General features: G+C 36.2%; 1 protein-coding gene and 1 long non-coding RNA gene across 3 annotated transcripts in view; one reads left to right on the forward strand and one right to left on the reverse strand.

Annotated features, from left to right (window-relative positions):
* Positions 1-23160, reverse strand: part of LOC120540923 — a 34620-nt gene that overhangs the window by 11049 nt on the left and 411 nt on the right. For both annotated transcript variants that reach the window (XR_005635899.1, XR_005635898.1), the window contains exon 2: positions 21176-21281. This is a non-coding gene — a long non-coding RNA (uncharacterized LOC120540923). The remainder of the gene's footprint in view (positions 1-21175; positions 21282-23160) is intronic.
* crkl (v-crk avian sarcoma virus CT10 oncogene homolog-like) lies at positions 3229-12175 on the forward strand. The gene is made up of 3 exons (XM_039772107.1): positions 3229-4322; positions 7248-7707; positions 9500-12175. The coding sequence occupies exons 1-3, from the start codon at positions 4012-4014 to the stop codon at positions 9632-9634; spliced, it is 906 nt and encodes a 301-aa protein (XP_039628041.1). The 5' UTR covers positions 3229-4011; the 3' UTR covers positions 9635-12175.

The following is a 23160-nucleotide window of genomic DNA, read 5'->3' on the forward strand; positions in this document are numbered from 1 at the left end:
AGGGGGGGTTGTTAATCAGTTTCAGCTGCTTTGGTGTTGATGAAATTAACAACAGATGCACTAGAAGGGCAAAAATTAGATGACCCCGAAAACAGGAATGGTTTAACAGGTGGAGGCTACCGACATTTTTCCAACCTCATCTTTTCTGACTGTTTTTTCACTAGTTTTGCATTAGGCTACAGTCAGTGTTACTACTGGTAGCATGAGGCGATACCTGGAACCTACAGAGGTTCCACAGGTAGTCCAACTTCTCCAGGATGACACATCAATACTTGTCACTGCCAGAAGGTTTGCTGTGTCACCCAGCACAGTCTCAAGGGCATGGAGGAGATTCCAGAAGACAGACAGTTACTCTAGGAGAGCGGGACAGGGCCGTAGAAGGTCCTTAACCCATCAGCAGGACTGGTATCTGCTCCTTTAGGCGAGGGAGAACAGGAGGAGCACTGCCAGAGCCCTACAAAATGACCTCCAGCAGGCCACTGGTATGAAAGTCTCTGACCAGACAATCAGAAACAGACTTAATAGGTGGGCTGAGGGCCCGATGGCAGTACATTGCACCTCAGACCTGTCCATGAGCTCAGTGATGCCCAGGTCCAGATCTGGGAGGAGAATCCTCGATGACAACATCTGTCATCTCATTAGGAGCATGCCCCACACCTCCCAACATTGTTAGGTATGCACAGAAGCACATTGGGGCCATACAAACTACTGAGTACAATTTTGAGTTGCTGCAATGAAATATCAGAAAAATGCACTAACCTGCCGCATCATTTTTTTAGTTTGAGTTTAGGGTTTTCTTTGATTTCAGCCCTCTGTAGGTTGAGATTTTTCATTTCCATCAAATGATGTGGCATCCTTTCATTCCAAACAAATTACCCAATCCATCCATCATCCAACCTGCTATATCCTAACTACAGGGTAACGGGGGTCTGCTGGAGCCAAACCCAGCCAACACAGGGCACAAGGCAGGAAACAAACCCCAGACAGGGTGCCAGCCCACCGCAGGGCACACACACACACACCAAGCACACACTAGGGACAATTTGGGATCGCCAATGCACCTAACCTGGACTGTGGGAGGAAACTGGAGCATCCGGAGGAAACTCACGCAGACACAAGGAGAACATGCAAACTCCAAGGAGGGAGGTCCCGGGAAGAGAACACAGGTCTCCTAACTGCGAAGTAGCAGCAGTACCACTGCGCCACCATGCCACCCTTACCCAGTCCATATTATTAGAAATATCTAGCAGGCTTTATCCCATTGAGATCTGATGTGTTTTCAAAGTGTTCCTTTAATTTTTTTTAACAGTTTATAAATATAAAACCAGTGGGGGAACCACCGAGCCCAAAACCTCAGTCAAAACCCCACCCAACACAGTCACAGGCTAAAATATTTTCCCTTTTATTTTACTTTTTATTAATGATGAAAGCATGACCAGCAAAGAAATACAATCTTGTTCCTACACTGTCCTCCTGGTAAGCCTCAACCACCTCCTCCCGACTCTGATGAGACTGTGAATCTCTGCCCAATTTATAAGCAGTTGCCAGGGAGCCAAGGATTGAAAAGAGGCAGACAAAAGACTACACAAGTAGGTTAGCCCTATAGGTAAACTGAATACAGTACAACTGAAAACGGCTGGCCCGAGGATGCAAGGTCTCCTGACTTTTAACCAACAGCACATGGACCCTAACTGGGGTTTATGGGGTGAAAGTGCCTATTCATGTTAAAAACCAAGAAAGACTAACAGAATGCCAAAACTCTCCAACCTAACCACTAGTAGGTAGCAGGCAGTTTTTTTTATCTGGAGAAAAGAATCATATTACTCGTTTTACCAAACTGACTCTTAAAAGGCCAACAAATTCTCTGGATTATGGAGCAGGCAGAATAAGTGGGTTGCACTAATGTCAGGAATTGCTACAAGCAGTTTTATCCCTATGCCTTCAGACAAATCTAGGGCTGGATCAGATCTCAAAGATGGCTTTGGGGGTAAAATAGCAATAATCCTGAAACAGGATTAAAGGTGTCTTGAGGCAGCTCTGGTGGTGAGCTCATCCACTCAAGCTGATACATAGGGTTCAATATCTATGCAGATATGGCAAGAGAGCATGCATGCATGGTAAAGATTTGTATTCTCCTTATATTCATTCCTTCCTTATATTTGTCTGACAATACATGTTCAATTTTCACACATCTTGCCGTTATTGGCAATTGTTTAGGGTATGGGGACAGATGTTCGAATATTCTATCATTGCATTCTGAAAAAAATGGCTAAATTAGAAATAACAAATTAATGTATGTTGGGCTGAATGGCCTTCTCTTCCCAATTTATTTCCAAGATCTCAAGTGTGTTAGCCCTTTGCACATTACAATTAAATACAATATTTGCATTACTAATTAAATGCAAAAGTTAATTTACAATAATTAATTTTTCATATTACAACATAAAAATAAAATATAACAAATATATTAAAAGGTTGAGACATACACCTTATGGCATACATTCCAGGAATTTGTGTCCCACCTATGACTGATTCCTGCCTTAAACCTGTTTCTATCAGAGGGGGCTTAAGCTATGCACAACTTTGTGCTGGGGCCTAATTCCTTATGCAAAGAGTTGTGGAAACTCTACGAGACCTGGAGTTGAATCAAAAACCCTGACAACCTTGAAGAAGTGTCTGGGTAAGATATTGGGACAGCTTAGCTATTAGCCAAACAAATGAGTGATAAATGAACTGAATGGTCTCCTCTCTTCTGTCAAATTTCTTAGGTTCCTTATTCTCCCGGATCAATCAAGCACAGAAAGAAATACTGATATTAACAATGATTGTGTGCAGTTTTAATATTTATTTGTCATGTTATCTATTTAAAATAATGTCACAAAAGCTTATTATTGTTTTAATCTATACTTATAGCAACCTGAAATGAAAAACTACAAGTATTGTATACTGTATTTTGTATTTTTAGCACTCAATGCTTGAAATCTTGCGTTAAATGCTAGTACTACTAATGTTAATAACATGTTATTTTTTCTGGTTGAACAACATACATGGAAAAATAAATATGAATCCCAGCCCAGTCTTTTAAAATGGACATTGTTTTCCCGCCAGTCAATGAATTCGTATGTAACGCCATTTTGGCTCCAACTTCGCCCTTTCTTACGGATGGGACGTACTCGCAACAGTCGTTACGTAAATGAGCACGTCGGACGATGGAAAGGTGGTGACGTGCGGACCCGCCCTCAGTCCGCCATTTCTGATTTCAATCGGGTTAGGAGCAGGATGAACTGAATATTATCTGTTACGGAACTGGTTCTCTGTCTTTTAAACTTAACCCCGATACCAACTTTTTGGAGAGAAATATTGTTTGTGAAAAGAAGAATATGCAATTTTCCTTTTTAAAGTGTGAATTGTATTTCTATCTGAAGACGTTTTCGAAGGCCGCCATTTTCGCGTAGAATCTTAAGTCTGTATTGGAGCTAAAAAAAGAGCTTATTAATAAATTGCTTCCTTATTTAAACTTACTGTGAGTTAGCTTAGTAGTGGGAACGCAACAGTGGTAGATCTGGACAGAAGCAATGTGCGACCTTTTTAAAGAAATGGGGGCAGATCTGGTTAAGTAATCTATTATCCCCCGATTATATTGTGCGCCGTGTTTTTGAAATTAAGTCCGCCAGCAGTGGATGGTTCCCGAAAACAAGGGACGCTTATATGTGAAGGTCGCGAATTACGTCTTATTATTGCTTTTCTCTAAAACGTTAACACGAATATCTTAATGTATGAGGCTTTAAGGGGACAGAAGAATGAACTAAAGTGGATTCCGGACATTCTGGAAGAAACGTGCTGGCGAAGGAGAATCTTCGGAAGTTTCGCTGTGTCACCGACCCTGAAAGTTACTTGAATTTATTTTTTTTCCTTTTTTTTTTGAGGAGTAGCTCGGAGGGGTGAGCAGTCGCCCTGGATCTTGATGTTTTTATAGATCTTCAAGGGGTTGTCTGACACGCAAACAAGACCATGTCATCGGCGCGCTTCGATTCCTCGGATAGGTCCAGTTGGTATTTTGGTCCCGTTTCTCGGCAAGAGGCCCAGAACCGATTACAGGGACAGAGGCACGGCGTGTTTTTGGTCCGGGATTCGTCTACATGTCCTGGCGATTATGTGCTCTCTGTGTCAGAGAACTCTAAAGTGTCTCATTATATCATCAACTCGCTCCCCAACAAGAAGTTCAAAATCGGTGATCAGGAATTTGAGCACTTGCCGGCCCTATTGGAATTCTACAAAATACATTATTTGGATACGACGACGTTAATTGAACCAGCGTCCAGGTGAGAAAGAGAATGAGAGAGCAGAGTGTTTAACTTTATGAATGACAAGTCCAAAGTTGAATGGTAGGCCTGCGTGGTATTGCACACCATCTCTGTTATTTGTTCCGCTTTTAAGGTTGTTTCCTCTGCATGTATGTATGTGTATGCATCCATACAGTACTATGTATTAACATGTCAAAGAGCGCCCATTTATATATTCTAAAAAGTACATATGACTACCCGTATGCCTTTGTCGTCATTGTTTTGTAAAAGGAAAAAGTGGACGACCGTTAATTCCTAGCTAAGAGGAAAAAAAAGAACACAAAGTTCAATGAAATGAGCCTTAAGCGGATAAAACCAACTGATTTGGCAGATTAACTTACTTTTCACTCTTTATATTATAGCTTACTCAACATACGTTTAAAAGGTCTATATGTAGGATCATTAGTGAATTAGTTTACGCGTGTATCTGTATTTCTAAGTAGTCGTTCGTTGTGATGAAGCTATACTGGTATTTTACTAACACTGTTCTTGTGATATAGATAGATAAAAGTATTCATATAGGTATCTAATGACATAAAGATCCCACCAGAAAAGGCAAAAAAGAGGAAGTTTTTTTTTTTTTAAATAACTCATCAGCTGTTAGAATTCAGCCACATCGTTTGCATGCACATTTTCGTTTGCGTTTGTTTAACGCATTACTGTCAAACACAAAGGTTTTGAAAGCAGTCTCCTTTTATTAAAACTGACATTTTGTGTAGAAGTGTTATTTCAACTTTTAAAATAATTGTTTACGGTAAAAAAAAACTTATTTGGGCATTATGTTGTGTACATATTTATAAGGTCATTCTCTTGCTGGAATATTAACTGTGCTTTATCAGCAACATTACTTTAGTATTTTATCTAGATAAAGTTAAATGCCACAATTCCAGGTTTTTACATAGAAGCATAATTGTGTACATAGTAAAATAAATGTGCTCACACAAGAATAACTGGCACATAATGTGTTTGTTTATGCATATGCTGACTTAATGCATAACTGAAGAATAAATTTGTGCTCAATTTATTTTTTAGAATACAATAGCATTTTAATACAAAAATCCAACCATTCATTTCAAATACACAAAACGCAAAAGAAAAATAGAAAAAAGAAAGCAAAACAAGCTTTTTAAATAAGTCAATCTAATATAACATGTATAAAATGGACACAGGCCTCTTTGAATGTGATTTATATTAGTTAAGCACTAAACATTTATCAAACTACTGAGTCTAGTTTGAATGCTGCACATTTAAGTATGCACAGATTCCAATACAAAGTATTGTATATCCTAGATTATTAGTTAAGATAAATGTGTTCGGCCGTATCTTCATTTTCTGGCCTTAGTGTAGAAGGATAATCATTTGGTAGATTTCACATAAAAAAGTATATAACATACAGCATGTTACCCAAATGAGCAATATATAGTTCATTTGCAGAAATTGCCAGGTTCTGCACTGATGGATGTATTGACAGGGGGTTTGGTGAAAAAGTGTAGTAGTCAGGTTGAGACATTTGTGGAAGTCGGCATCAGCAAAACCAATGAATTTGTTATTGACTTTTGCCAGACAAGCCAAACCAGAGAGCCCCAATGCCATGTCATTTTCCAGAGAGTGGAAGTGGTGCACTGCTACAGATACTTGAGTCTACCTCCAGTGACAAGCAGGATTAGCCTAGAAGCACAGAGGAACTATATAAGAAAGGACAAAGTAGGCTGTGTTTCATTTTAGGAAACTACATTACTTTAATGTCAGTAGAAATCCTTTACATTTTCTTCAACACTAATAGCCAGAGTACTTTTTTTTTCCTGTGCTGTTGAGAGTGGATCCAGTAGCATTAAGAGAAGTAAACCACATCAACAAGCTAATTTAGAAGGCAGGCTTGTACTCTTGACCCACTTGAGGTAGTAGTGGAGAAAGGAAATATAAAGTTCATAAGTCATTATGCATACGGTGACATATACCCCCTCTATAATGCATTAAGTAATAGGTATACAATTATAATGTATCATGTGTGACTAATTTTACTACTTTATTTGCAATTCTTGTGGATCCCTGAAGGGGTTGTGGTTGTTAATTATACTTCCTGAGCTTATTTAAAAAAACTAAATGTCCTCTTGGGATCGTCTTTCAGTATATCTGATGATATTGAATGGCCTTGGTATTAAAAGATAGCATTGAGTCAGTCTGAGTGTCCCATCTTGTTTCTAACATAGTGTATGGCTTTTAATGTTTTGAAACTGCTGTTTGGAAATTGAATGCTACAGTATTATCTGCAGGACTATATAAATGGAGAAAAAAAGGTTTGTACCCAAGATGCCAAGCCTGACAGAATTTCTTAATAACTTGGACGATAGAGTCAATGTTCTGTGATTTTAATTTTTTTTTCTCTACTCCCTGCATTTACAAATAGCCCAACTCTTTTGATATATATTTTTTTTGCATTGTGTTACTATTTTTGCCACGCTAAACTAGTAGTATTATATATGTCTTACGTTGACATGAACCTCTTCTCAAAAATAACGTTCCTTTGACTGCCTGGTATATATATTTTTTTTTTAAATAATTCTGAAACAATTGTGAATTTGTGTTTAAGACATTTACAAAACACAATACATTACATCAGAGTGTGTTGCATTTTATTGTTTTTAATTGCTTAGATTTTTGTTTTGCATACTGTAACATTCATTAATTTCCTAAAGTCAGTTATTCTAACTCAGGAACACCTAAGAACCCTATGCAGTATTTTAAATTTAAAGGTAATAACTAGAGCAAAGTAGAAGCTTAAAACAAGCTGCTGCCTTGATCTCATTCAGGAGATTTGTCCGTTAAATATGGTGAATATTTGTGTCTCTGTTATATATGATGAGTGATTTTTGCTGGAGTAAATGTGTATATTTTTAATTTTAGGTACCCCAATCCAAGTGTAATATCCAGCCCAGCACCTGTTATGGGCCCACCAGAAGAGAATTTGGAGTATGTTAGGACTCTGTATGATTTCACTGGGAATGATGCAGAGGATCTTCCCTTCAAAAAAGGAGAAATCCTTGTCATATTAGAAAAACCTGAAGAGCAGTGGTGGAGTGCCCGCAACAAGGATGGCCGAGCAGGCATGATTCCTGTGCCATATGTAGAGAAGCTTGTTAGACCTCATCAGCATCAGTTTCACGGTAATAGGAATTCAAACAGCTATGGCATCCCTGAGCCTGCACATGCCTATGCTCAGCCACAGACACCTTCACCTCTGCCACCAAATACACCAGGAGCTGTCATAAATCCTTTGCCTTCTACTCACAATGGACCTGTCATGGCTAAAGCTATACAAAAACGAGTGCCATGTGCATATGACAAGACAGCATTGGCACTAGAGGTAAGTTGGTGCCAGTTAATCTTGCTGGTTGGTTTGTTATTTAATGAATAACCCATTCTGTTATGGTTCAGTTAAAGTAACTTAAAAATTTATGCTTTTTTTTTTTTTTTACTAAAATGGATACAGCCAACTACAATTAAATCTCTGAATTAAAATTTGCTTTAGTTATCCCTTTGAGTTAAACAAAAGTGAAGAGGAATAACTGAAATTAAAGAAGAAAATATTAATTTAATTTGCTTTTGTTTAATCTGAACAGAGTATAAACCTTTGATATCAAGTTCTCCCGTTTTTTTGTTTTTCAACAGTTGGATATGTTTTTATTATGTGTTAGTGACTCTGAATTGTTACAGTATGATATATTATGTGAGTGATATGAACAGGTATGTCAGGCAAAGTTGTTTCTTTTGCTGCCTGGGCAGCTTGACTAAGTATTGAAATCAGTTTTGCCTTGCCTTCCACAAATATATGCACAAATCCCATTTTTGCATCCTTTTTAATGTAATTGTAATTTTAAACTCTAAATGTACCTTTTACAGTATCATACTTTGGTGCAGTGTGTAAATAAATGTGATTTACTATTAATTTTTATCTATATTCACCTCTCTTGCATTTCAACTTGTATTTCAGAATATTCATTTTCTGTGCATTTTATGGATTCACAGGGTTAATGTCGCATTATTTTGTAAGGTGCCAGTTCTTTTAATGATAATGGGGCATTTTAACTTGTATATATTCTGTGTGTTTTTAATTAACAGCAACTTATAGCACAGTTGTATCTGTGTATAGAGGAATAAGACAAAAATCCCAAAATATTTGTTTTCTAATTTAGGGATACTATCATTATAATGTAGTTGTTTGTGATCACATTTTACTTTTTGTTCTAGATATATTAAAACAATGTTTTCATTCATTATTCATGTAGTTCAGTCAGTCTATTTGTATAAGAAATGAGTTCCGTTGTGTTTCTAAGTTGTTCGTTCATTCACACAACCAGAAAATTTTTCCTGATAACTTATCAAAAATGAGCCATATTCTATTTGTAGAATGTTTCACATTTACTTTAGCTTCAATTTTAATGAAGCATGTTCCTCAGAGTTCCTACCATTATTTTGAACATTCTAAAATTCATTGTGGGGTTGACAGAGCTTTTTTGTTTTGTTTTATGATACCTCATTATTTAACATCTCTTTCTAATGAGCATAATAGATGGCTTTGGCTATGAGAAAATTGTGTTTTAACATTCATTATCATCTACAACTCTACAGAAAGTGTGAACTATAAAGATGAAAAAGAAAGACAAAATTATTGAAAGCTTTTACCTAAAATACAAATATTGCTTAATTTTGTACAAAAGTAAATTTCTCGACAGAAATTATACATAGCAGCACCAGATCATTCCTTGTGACTTGCTGAAATACCTGTGCTTATATTCAAGGTCAAGTTGAAAACCCTTTTTCCTGTAGTATAATAGCATAACTTTGATAGTGAAGGGCATTTAACATTGAATTTTGAATGAACATATTAAAGTTAAATGTATTTTTTAAACTGTCTTCATATTCAATGACCTACAATCCCCCAGAAATAACTTCCAAGACAGTAACATTGTTTTTGTATTCCAGTGTTTTGTAAAAATGTGTCCATTATGAATACATTTACAAGTTTTTTTTTTTTGTATTGCAACTTATTTTCTTCCCTTTGAAATAAAATCAGGAATGGTATTCCACCTTCAAATATGGATGGTGGTATTTCTAATATGTATGTTAACATATGCTTTCTCTTATCCCACATTCAGGTTGGAGACATTGTAAAAGTAACAAGGATGAACATTAGCGGGCAGTGGGAAGGTGAAGTGAATGGTCGAAGAGGTGTTTTTCCCTTTACTCACGTGAAAATAATTGATCCCCAGAACCCGGAAGATGGCGAATGATGAGAATGCGGAGGTGCTAATTTTAAATGAACAGGGATAACCTGTACTGTTGCCTGGCTTCATTATTTGATGGTTCCCTGTATCATGCTCACACTGCACTTCTGTCTGCAGAAAAAGAAGAAATATAATTAATATTATCTGCTGCAATAGCTGGGATTTATTTCTGACTTCTGAGCTCTGCCTATAGACTGCGATTAACCCCTTTTTCCTGTTTTGATTTACTTAAATGAAACTGAGTTTACCAAGAACTGTTTATTTTAAAATGTTTTATGAGAATGTCTTTTTGTTGGCTGTAATGCTGAGCCATATAATTGATCTGCTGGGTTATTTTGGAATTAAGACCTAATCAGTAGTGTTTTTAAGAAGCACCTTTAACTTTATCTTATGAATATCGAGACATAAACGACTTACAAAGACTGGAAAACAATTTCTCTCTTTGTACCCCTTGTCTCTCAATACATCTCTCATCTTACTCCGCACCCCACAAAGAAACCATATAGATAGGCAGGCGGCCATGAATCTGTTTAAAACTTATTGTATTGCTGAGGTCAACAACATTAAATATAGTCCATTTTTGGCATGTTTTCAGATGTGCCTCATGCATAGTCATCCTCATGAATAGTGACTAAAATGCCATATAATCCTGTTTACATCCATTGTTTCCTAAAGAAAGTCTGTCAAGTATCGACAAAACAGCTTTAAAATGTTCTGCATTTTTTAGGCTATTTTATCCATGTAACAGTCTCAGTAAGGCTAGCTAAGTGTAACACCATTTATGTTGTAGTAGCAGCTTAAGAGATGTGAGTTAGACAAAGATAATTTGAGAAAATTAAACTGCATTAGCGCTTGGTGGAAAATATGTTGAAAGCGAATCACTTCAACAATGTTTTCTTGGTTGATGATGGATATGAAAGATGTCTGTATGTAACTGATTTTTTTCTGCATGTATGTATTAATGTGTAGATATCAAAGAAAACATGGCACGGTGACTGGAAGCAAGATATTGCACATTGTCATTAGAACTGTAGTCTATCATTTGAAGAGTTGAATATTTTATTTTACAACCTGTCATCATTCTTACCAAAGTTACAATCTGTGTTTCTTTTGAGTTCTAGAACGGGGGTGCCTAGATTCTTACTTTAGTAGATTTGACTGTGACAGCTTTGATTATTATGCATTTGCAGTCACAACATGGGGTTGTCAAAATCTGCAAATCTAGCCCAACCACCTCAACTGTACTTTTGTTTTTTTTTTTTTTTGGATCTTTTTGTATTTCTTTTTGTGAAAGTGTTTCCCTTTTAAAACATTGTGCTACTATTTGTTTTAAATGTACACATAGCTCTAAATTTTAGGGAGTTGTGTACAAGAAACTTGTTTAAACAGGGAAACGGAAAAGCGACCTCTGTTGTGGCATTCTTAGCATTACTGTTCAAAAGTTGGATACAAGCAGCACTTTTTGCCATGTAATTTGATTAAATTTTATTTTGGTTCCTTTTATAGAATCTTTGGGATGGTAGTTTCTCTTTGTTAAATTAGGCTCGAATTTTAACCCTCTGAATCTAAAATAATCAGAACTACTGGCCTTTAATATTTCAAGTTACATATAACCTACATAATAAAGGTAGTTGAAAACATCTGCGATACAAGGGGAATTAGGGGTTATGTGCAAGCTTAGAGGTGTTTTTTTTTTTTTTGTTTTGTTTTGTTTTTTTGAAATTTAATAACAGTATTAAAGTTCTTGTATTCATTATTTAGGGTACCTTCAAAGTGTCCATGTATTTTCTTATTTTATTAAAAAAATTAGTGCCTTTTATTTTCTTATGCCATTTACACGTGTAACATGTCACTTGGTTTAAACCAGTGCTGAATGGACTCGTGATGTACAGTGCAAGCAAATAAAATTTAAATTGACACAAAGCCTTATGTTCAAATTTTTTTTCATATTTTCATTATGATAAAATAAATAATGTACTTGCTTCTAAGCACATTCATTTACCTATGCGAGATATACACGTAAACTTATCAGTTTTTCAGGTATTCATTGCCTAGTGCTCAGTAGCCAGATCTCCCTGAGGAAGTATATTTTTGTAACAAAAGACTCAAGAACATCTAAGGACTGTTGGTTATGCACTACAAAATGTAAAATGTTAACATGAGTAGAATGGTTAGAGGTGATAATTGTGTTTCTGAAAACATAGTATGATAGCTGTAAGAAAACAGATTGGTTTGATAACCTTTAATAGTCAATGGTTGATATTCCTTTCATATTGCTTAATGAAAATGAGTAAATTCATTTATTGAAAGACTTTATACACAGTGTGTTTCTTGGGGGAGGGGGGGGGATTTTTTTCTAAAACAAACCGTTCCTTCTTTGTTACTCAGTTCAGTATTCATGTAAACATCATTTACTTTTTGTTCTAGACTATTTATAGACCTTAAAGTATTGTGGGGAAACAGTAATAGGTGTGGTTGATTGGTGTGTGGAAATTAAATTGTGTACTCATTATACATTAATTTAAATAATAAAAACATTCAATAATTTTTTTATTTGGAAATAAATGTATATGTTTTAAAAAAAAAAACACTATTACCATTTTACGCCTAAAAAGTTTACCATCAACCGCATCCTGGCACTGAGGGTTCTCATGGAGCGTAAACGTGACTATCAGCAGAGTTTCTTTGCAGCCTTTGTCGATTTTCACAAAGTGTTAAACTTGGTTGATCGAGCTGCGCTGTGAAGCATCCTGAGGGTTCGCGGGATCCCCTCGGGGTTGCTGGATAACATGGCTGGCCTGTACACGGGTACTGTGAGTGCTGTGCAGAGTGGAGGTAGGCGTTTTCCCCAGTTGATTCTGGGGTTTGTCAGGGGTGTGTTTTTGCTTCTACTCCGTTCAATGTTTGCATGGACTGGGTGTTGGACAAGGTCGTGGGGTCCATCAGCAGTGGGGCATCTGTTGGTGAAGAAAGATTCACATATATTGACTTTGCAGACAATGCTGTGATCTTCGCTGAGTCGATGGAGGCTTTGATCAGGACACTCGAGAGATTGAGTGAGGAGTCTGAGTGTCTGGGCTTGTGAGTGTCCTGGATAAAAACCAAGATCCAGGCCTTTAATGACCTCTTAGGCACAGACATCAGCAGTGTGTCTGTTTACGGAGAGAATGTTGAGCTTGTTAAGAAATTTACTTACATTGGCAGTGACATTCTGGTCTCTTGTGACTCTTCCTATGAAGTCAGTAGACAGACTGGGAGAGCATGGGGGGGTCAGGAGGTCACTGGAAAGGAGTGTGTGGCGCTCCCAATATCTCTGCAAAAGGTGCTTGCTGTCTTGCTATATGGTTGCGAGACACAGACGCTATCCAGTGACCTGAGATGAAAACTGGACTCCTTTGGTACTGTCTCTCTCCGGAGAATCCATGGGTACCGTTGGTTTGACTTAGCGTCAAATGAGCGGTTGCTCATGGCCGTAGTGCCGTAACCTCATTCAGGACTCCATGTACTGCGTTTCCCCAAGGGTGATCAGCTCATAAGATCGTCATTGTTGGGGACCCAAGTGGCTGGACCAGACCAAGGGGTCACCCACGTAACACATTCTTCTGGTATGTGTTAAGTGACAATTATAAAATATACATATTATACCTCCATAATTTACATCATTTCATAATTGCAAAAGTCTGCAAGATTAGTTTTAAGTGGCGCCTAATATACATGAACAATGTTTAAAAGTGAGATCTTAATCTTGAAAGTGTATGTGGGAGACAAAAAAAAAAAGAATTGTTTAGCAAATTTAGTGTTTACAAGTTCATACAGCAAGATGATATGCTTTGCAGCATGCTGTATGTAAGCCTACTGAAGTGTTTGTGCCTTTAGTACACAAAAAGGTCTAGAATAGTTTTTAAAAATTAGTCACCACGACGTGTTTAAGGAAGTGTTTTTTTTCTACAGTGAACAAAAAATGGATTATGGTCATACTTACACTTATTAAAAGATTTTTGATAACTGACTTAAGAATCAGACAGGTTATTGATGTGTGCTGGAAATTAATGTAATAAAAGAAATAAGCAGTGATTAGAAATTATTTTTTAAACTATTTGGACAATGAGGCGTAATGTTTTCTTAGTTGTGCTTAAAGTGAAATTAAAATTTGAAAGCATCTTTTGGAAACTGAAGCATTCAATTTGTACTATATTTAAACTAACATCTGTAACTGCTTTTTTGAGCACATTTCTTTGCAACATTTGGCATTTTCAACCCTTACAGTATCATGCCAATGTTAAAAATTTACTCTGGTTAAAAATTTAGTCTATTAGTCTGTGAAATCTTGGAGTATATGCCTCATGACATTTTTGTCAGTTCCACATAGGCCACTGTTATTGCTTCAGAATAGTATTTCACATGTTCAGTATGATGAGGTCCACATTGTCCTATTCTAATTGGGTAATAATTTGTCCAAATTTGCAGTAGATCTTTTGACTCCATAATTTTATTGCCATACACTTACATAACCAGAATTAACATTAATAACCGAGTCATGGCAGAAACTTGGTTTCTTAAAAATTAGTGTTTACATGGACAAGTAATCTTCTGGGGTTCTTTTTCAAAACACTCGGACATCATTAAATAGACTTAAACATCATTGGCTAATACTGTGAATCAGAAAATAAACATGACACCTGAAAATTTCCTTCTGTTTTATAAATATGTTTATTCAAATTTATGCTTTATTAATAGGTTCCTGTTACCAGATTGCACTTGGAACAATGTTTTCTGCAAGGCTGTTTGATTGAGCTCTGCAAAGAAACCTGCATACAAGCTATTTGCCTTACACCCAGTGCTGCTGAAATAAGATAAGTATTGTGTTATTGAACTGCACAGCTCTCGCTGCCTCAGGAAAACAGAAAACATCTTAAAAAGACTCCTCACACCCCGCTCATGACAATGACAATAAAGATATTCTGATAGGTTACTCGTTACTTTAAAGAGTAACTGGATTATATTACCCTGCTCCAGTCGATTGTATTGCTGAGTGAAGCACTTGACTTCATCAACATAACTTGAACAATTTCTGAAATAGAGACTGATTATTTCAGTCAGAAGAAGGAGAAGTTTGCCTGTAGGAATGCTGTGGAAATTTTTGATTTTTGTTTTGTGGATGCCTCCATCGGAGGTAGCTTAAAGCATGTGCGAAGCAAATGCATGCATAGGCTGGCAGAGTGTAACAGACATGCGCAGACTATAAATCGGATCTATTTAATAAGTGCGCGCACAAAAGGGCGACCTCAATTGAGCGCGGCGAATACAGGCGTACGTAGATAATTTAGTTCAAATGGCTCTGGAATATGTGAAGGGCAACAAAGGTGCAGATCTACTCGTAGTCGAAGGCTACACATTCAGAAAGGAGAAAACTATCAACGGGAAACACATCTGGAAATACACTGAATATAGGATTAGAAAATGTTCGTCTCGCTGTCATCATTGCCTTTATGTAATAAATTTTCTTCACAGATTTGTTCCAGAAATAGTTCGTTAGAAGTTCATGCATTAATTAATTGGATGTTTTAATATTCTTGCTTTCGCCTTTTCATACGTTCAATCATTGCCTTTATCTAATAAATTTTCTGTAATAATTTTGTTGCGTTTGCCTTTATTCGCTGCGCCCAATTGAGGTCGCCCTTTTGAAGCTCGCCTTTATTTACGCGCCCTTATTGAAGGATACCCTATAAATCCTTAATTTAACCCTTTAGTTTACCTTGTCACATAATCGGGTTATTGGCTGAGGAAATCTACTGTTGAACAACATTCTTTTTCGAGGATTACTTTTATTAGGTTTGTGACATTTCCTATTTTAATATTTATATTGTCATCGTTAGCTGGATAAAAAACATAAAAAAATTTTAAAAGATGAGTCAAATCAGTTCCATTTTTAGAAACAACAAAATTGTGATACTTTGTCAAAATTGGTCTTTGGTTTTTCTTTCATATGACCCTCCTTTAAGGCGGCTTGTGTACAATTACTCCATTATTTCAGAATGCTTCTAAAACCACCTTTCTTGTGCTGTTTTTAAAGCATTCTATGTGAGAAAATCAACTTTATTATTGCATATGTCAGTGTATACATCTGAGTGACATTCCCTGTAATTAATTTATCTTAAAGAAATACTCCACTCAAAAGTTTATTTTTGTTATTTACCCCATAAATTTTGTAATGATGGATGCTGAAGAACTGAAAATCCACCTCACTCCAGTTGTTGAGAATCCTGTCTTCAGACGAAAAGCACAGTATTACAAGAATTCACCTTTCCTGTTTATGTTGTATGACGATTTTTCCGGAAGTATTACTATTTTAGCAACAAAATGCATGCACTTTGCATGTCTTGTGTATATGAATGGATAACCTATACATGGATTATGCAACACTACATGTGAATCCTCCCCATGATGTTATTCACATTGTTTGCTGTTGTACAGCGTTGGTCACAATTGGGTCCCATACTACTAGAGTCTTGCATATTTTCTCCACAAAAACCACCACCACTGCAAACTGCATGGAGTAAGTACATATAAAATAAAATAATTTTGTATGGAGTATTCCTTTAAGCATTCAACTTTATGACATTTGTTTTTACTACACTAGTCGCACCTTAGGGGTTATACTCAAGAACATTAGTTTATGTTCAAAAACTAAACAAATGTAAAAACCTAGCACTTACACATTCATATTTAACAAAAAAAGTATGTAGCTTTGGCAGAGCTGCTAACTGCATTTCTTTCTGATTGTGTTTCTGTTAATAAGGCATTTGTCATATTTAATAGGTAGACATGCTGTGATTTGAAGCACTGATTAAAAACATTTTATTGTGATATTAACAAATGGGGCAGCTTATTGCCTGTATAGACCAGCCAAATAGATGTAATTTTATTTTGTCTATATGGGAAAACGGCCTACTTGTTTGCAACTTTCCTTGACGTTTACTAGGTACCACTGATATTAGCATTACCAGTGTACAACTTTCTCCCACATCCCACAGTCCAATATGTATAATTGTGGATGAATACAAGGTTTCCTCAGTGACCATTAACTGTATATGCCATTTTATGAAATGAATTGATGTTTGAATAGACATCTGCAGATGTGCTCAAAACAATCAGAGAATGAACATAAAGCCTCCATTCCTTTATTAGGACTATATATATCACACTGCATTAAAATTAATAATCTTGCCACCTTTTAATTGGCCCCCCATTTGAAATACAACTCACATTTGATCAATCACATTATCGTGTTTTCAATCCATGTATCAATCTGTTTATGAATTAACTCCATTACAAGCTAAAAGCGGCACTGATTAAAGCCTGCGTGTGTGTTTTGGCATTTTTGAAATAGGCACAATTTTCACAATCACAGCCTGACATTCTCTTGCTTTAAACACAGTATTTCCAGACCTGACAACTGCTTTTTTTTAATGTGTCATGTCTTTACCACTGTGAGTGATTTTGTATGTCGTTTTCACTCAAATCTATCTCAGTTATTATTATGACTTGCAAAGCAGTTTGTCCACTTGCAGTCACATATGAGTACAGTACCAATTTTCCTAGTATTGAAAGGTTTTTGAAATTTGAATGCACACTTGATGTCAAAGTATCAGTTCTTGTGGTAACCCTAACCTCAATTAACACCAGAAAATAACACAAATAATTAGAAATTTTAATCCAATTTGCTTTTTTATTTACCTTCATAGTGTTTAAAGAAAGAACATAGTGTAATTCCTTCATTAATTTCAATGTACCTTGATATTAGTGAGTTTTAAAGGTGTAACTGAATAAATGGACAACAAAGTTAAAATTCACTGTTTTTATCAAGTATGTGATATGTCACATATCTAGAACAATCACATTAATGGAGTTAATATGATTTGGATGATTCAATAATGGTTGTTCTGTTATACAATGTAATGATATTGCGAGTTTACATCTCTAATATTGTGCGCAGTTTTGGTCTTTGTATTACAAAGAAACATATAAAAGCATTAATGAAACATCCAAAGAAGAGCAAGTTAGGAGCATAGGGTATGAGTGATGAGGACACTTTAGTAGATGTGAATTGTTTTGGTGTAAGCAAATAAAGTTTCCAAGGGACAGGAATGGATCAAGTATTCATAATTATAAATGGAAATTTGCAATGGATTACAGGTGTTAATTGAAACTGATTTCATCAATACAACCATGGGGGCACAGATTAAAGATGTCAGAGGGTACTGTGTAAAAACTTAGGTTTGCTTGATCGATGGACTGGTGCACAACATAGGGTCGATTTTCTCTTTGTGCTACAAGCTGGCAACACAAGGGGCTGCCAAGTGAAATAACAGTATATGGGTAAGATATACAAAGATAATATATACTAAATTCCAAGTAATGGAAAATTTACAGGATTTTCTTTTTCAAAAATAATAATAATAATACATTTTATTTATATAGCGCCTTTCCCATGTTCAAGGCACTTACAGAATATAAGAAAGAACGGCAGGGTATACAGTATATAGCATTGTACTGTACAAACCAAATAAATAAAGAAGATTACGACAGTAAATTCAGAGAAAGCCTAACAGACAACATAATTGATGTTCTAGCACACACACAGGTTACATGAGCATCTTGACAGAGAGGTAAACTGAGAGAAGGGGAATGAAGTCAAGAAGAGCTAAAAGCCTTCCTGAACAGATGAGTTTTGAGTTGTTCTTTAAAAGAATTCATGGAGTCAGCTGACCTAATTAATTTTGGTAGGTCATTCCAGAGTGTGGGCGCTATACAGCTGAAGGCTCTGTCACCCATGGAGTGTAGATTAGTGTGGGGTACAACAAGAATGCTAGAATCAGAGGACCTTAGTGGGCAGGCAGGCACATAGTGATGGAGAAGGTCACTGATGTAGTTTGGCACAAGGTTATTTAAGGCTTTGTAAGTTATTAGTAGGATTTTATATTCGATTTTGTAAGACACAGGGAGCCAGTGAAGACGGAGCAGGATGGGTGTGATGTGCAACATCCAATTTAAATAAGAAAGCCAAAAAATGCCAGATTTACCAAGTAAAAAACAATCAGTTCTCCTATCATAATGCGTTTTGCAATGACTGTAATATATAGCAGTTATCTAATCTTGAGAGCACTGACACAATACATCAAAGTACAACAAGGAATAAAGAAAAAATAAATACTTAACACAAAATACTGTGTCCAACCAAGCTGCCCCCGAAATTCTAAATACATAATATAAATTTAAAAACCTGCTACGTTCAGTTCTCTGAAACACTAAGCCAGTCTGAAATGACCAATCAACAAAATGAGCATACCTTTGGGGAGGGGGAAGAAAATGTCATAGACTTTGGTAGATGGTACAGACTTCACAAAGACAGTGACTGGGCATGCAATTTAAAACTACGGAGATTGTCCAAAGATAGCAGTGACATGAAACTAATTACATGAATTACTTTTGTGGCAGTTCAGCTTACATTCCAAATGGAATCCAGTTAGTGCCAAATATTAACCACACTAGAAGTCAAAAAGAATGTGGACCAAACACTGGGGGGACTGGTTATCAAAACCTCAATGGCTGTTAAGAATTAGTCAGATTTAAATGCTGATTAAGTAAAATGTTCTTAATGATTCAGCTGCTCATGTAAACCAAGGCTTATGGAGACAAAACACATGAAGAAGTATTTGTATATACTGGCAAAGAATTTACTAGCAGGAGCATTAAAGACAAGCATTTAATAATACTATTCAACTAGCCAATCCAAAATTGTGTTGCAGTAAGATGTAACCCGTTGGCAACAGTGGGTTACATGAAGGACCAACTCTGAATATAATGCCAGTGTATCATATCAATGCTCAAAAACACACCTAAATCCAGCACATTTAGAATTGCTAATAATTCAAACTGGTTATCTTTGGACTATGCAAAGAAACAAGCATCCACAGAGAAAATGGCTGCAGAACTTACAGGAACATGCAAAATCTACACATCATGCATAGTTCAGAGAAATTTGTTAGTTAGAAACTTCAAAAACACTAGTGCACAATATTGAGAAATACATGTGCCTCAAGCAACATTTACTGTTGGTTAGAGTGACCAGCAATTAAATCATTAACACTCCTCTTAAGAAGCCCACTATATACTATATGGCCAACGTTAAATGGACACCCTTCCAAATTATTGATTTGAGGTGTTTCAGCCACATCCACTGTTAAAAGATACATAAAAACAAGCCCATAACCATTCACGAATGACAAACATTGGCAGTCATATTGAAGAGCTGAAGGACATTAAACATGGCCCTGTCATAGGATGACACCTTTTCCACATAAAATCCCTGCTCTGCTAATTTCTGCGCAGTCAAATGTAAGTGCTACTATTGCGAAGTGCAAGCAGCTGGAAGCAACAACAGCTCAACTACCATGTGGGAGACCACACAAACTTCAGTGGGGTTGCCAAGTGTAGAAGCAAACCGTGCTTAAAAATCATCTATTGTCTCCTGCATCAGTCATTACAGAATTCCAAACTGCATCTGCAAGTAACATCAGCAACGGCAATGTGCATCAGCAGTTCTTGAAGTGGGTTTCCAGAAACAAACAGCTGCACACAAGTATATGATTACCATGCACAATGCCAAGTGTTGGGTTGTTGTGCAAAGCATACTGCCATTGGACTCTGGAGCATTGAAAACACTGCCTCTCATGCTTCACTATCTGACATATGGACGGGCCAATCTGGATTTGGCAGAATCCAGGAGAACACACCTTTTGGACTGCACAGTGCCTAGTGTAAAGTTTGGTGGAGAAGGGATAATGGTCTAGGGCTATGTTTCAGGGTTTGGGCTAGGCCCCTTGGTTCTAGTGAAGGGTGCTGTTAAGGCCACGACATACAAATACATTTTAGATAAATGGGTAATTCCAACTTTGCACAGATTGAGGAAGTTATTTTTCTGTTTGAGAGCGAGTTCTCATGTGCACAAAGCTAGGCCCACAAAAACACGGTTTGATGAATCTGGTGTGGAAGAACTCAAGTGTCCTGTATGGAGTTGTAACCTCTGCCATAATGAACATCTTTGGCAAGTCTTCTAATCCAAGAACAGTTACTGTCCTCACAAATGCTCTTTTGGTTGAATGGACACACATTTTCAAAAACACACTCCAAAATTTGTATAAAGCTTTTCCAAATTCTTTCTCTGGAGGGTTTTTCAGCTGTTTTGCAACTCAGTATTAATGATCTCAAATAAATGTGTTGTTCAGGTATCCACAAACGTTTCCCACACAGTGCATATACTATTTTTAATACTTCTTATAATAACACCAATGTGATGTAGCAATTTACAGATAAAATCAAGATTGCCAAAGCAGTGTCTGTCTTAAATTAGCTATCCAGCAAAAGTGTCAAATATGTATTAAGACTATATTTAAACAAGTTAACATTAACCTCCTTGGAACAGGAAAAACAAACATGTCGGCATGAAGTTTCACCTATTAATGTAGAGCAGGAATGAAAGCTTACCTGTACAGCACTTTCATAAGGTACGTGCATTTTGAAAAATAGCTTTTTTTCCCATTGCCTGAACTAAACCAGTGCCTAATCCTTGTAGAACTCAAAACCGTTCCACCTAAAAACAGATATTAAAAGAACAAAACAATTCTAAATTACTGTAGAATTTAAGAAAGTCATAATTTAAACATTGAAATAAATGCTTGCTAAGGCACAGGAAGGCAGCACATCATAGACTGTGGCCCAGTATTAAAAACAGGATCATGAGCAAATTTCTTTATTGCTGGGTTCTTGTCTCTTCAGCATTGGCCAGGTACATTGGTTTGGTAAAAAATATCAAAAGGCCATATTAAGTACCTACCACATGACAATACTAATGACAGATATGTTATTGTAAGAAACAGAAAGCAGCAAGGTGTTTCAGCATACTTCTGTCATGTTTTGTAGTTTCTTTGAATATTTATACTTAGTTTTACATTTTTACGTTTAAGATACATCTGAAAATGATTTTTACCACATCAGACATCTGAAGCTCAGTTTACAATATCTCAGAATTATTTATATTTTGAAAACATCTGTAATACAATTTGAGATGTCAAAAGCATTTCAAGATACCTCATATATCAAGACATTTTAAGAAGTCAAAATAATTTTATATTAATAGTATGATTTTTAAGATATTTTAAATTCTTTCCAAAAAATTACTGCCTATAAAACATCTTATTCTATCTATTTTCAGATATCTAAGTTGTTGTGATTATTCTGAAATTTTACATCTTAGAGATATTTAATTGTATTTCAGATAGCTTAAAATGAATTCAAGATATTAAATGTTGAAAATTTGAGTTAAAAATTTAAATGGAGTACAAATACTTTATAAAATATTAAGAATTTCAGTTATCTAAACTTTAAGAAATCTAACATTAGTGTCAGTGTGAAAATATCTCCAATGCTTTATTCAGATACCTTGATTACATTGAGATATCTCAAGATTAAATTCTGAGATATCTGAAATACATTTACAGATAAGGTCTTGTGCATTCCGAGATATCTTAAAAAGACAGGAAGCCCCATTGAAACTGAAATTTTACAGAATGCCATTCTGAGATATTGTATATTGCATTTCCAATATATCAAACGCACAGTTATTTTAAGATATATCAAAATACATAGGGACATTTACGTACACATTATAATATACGGGAGATCTTTGGAACTGACGTGGCTGTCATTTTCAGTTACTGAACCTAGAAATGCATAAGACATTACCAGGCAGCTATATATTAAGATATGTAATTTTATATATTAATTGAGATACATCTTAGTTAATTTGGCATGTCCATCCATCCATCCATTTTCTAACCCGCTGAATCCGAATACAGGGTCACGGGGGTGTGCTGGAGCCAATCCCAGCCAACACAGGGCACAAGGCAGGAACCAATCCTGGGCAGGGTGCCAACCCACCACAGGACACACACAAACACAAGCTATGTCATACCTAAATATTTCTAATACAAAGGACTATTAAAATGTACAAGTATATAACTGAATACATTGTGTGAATGTTCTCTATATAAAAATGCTACCTCAAAATACCCCCTTTTTTAAATTTCATTAATGAACTTTTTATTGGCTTCATAAATTTCAAATTCAATTAAATCTCTGAAAGCGTTTACTGTGTGCTTTGTTAGTAGATGAAGGGTAATATACCTGACCTTGAATGATCTGTCAAGAATATACAATAATCTGTCTGTCATGTGAATCTTGATATTAAGAGCAACTTCAGCTTTACTCACCCTGTCAAGGGCATCTCCCTAAAAACCTGGTCGCTCACCATCGTGCAATATAAACAAATTTCGGGTAAAATAACGTCTTGTTTTCAAAAACGATAGCCCATTCATCCATCCATTAACCTGCTCATCCAGGGCAGGTGACGCTGGGCAGCAGGAGGCCTTTCTCTACAATCTTCGGGCACAAGGCAGGAGCAACACTTGGGC

This window comes from Polypterus senegalus, chromosome 12 (assembly GCF_016835505.1).
Source record: "Polypterus senegalus isolate Bchr_013 chromosome 12, ASM1683550v1, whole genome shotgun sequence".
Classification (NCBI taxonomy): Eukaryota; Metazoa; Chordata; class Cladistia; order Polypteriformes; family Polypteridae; genus Polypterus; species Polypterus senegalus.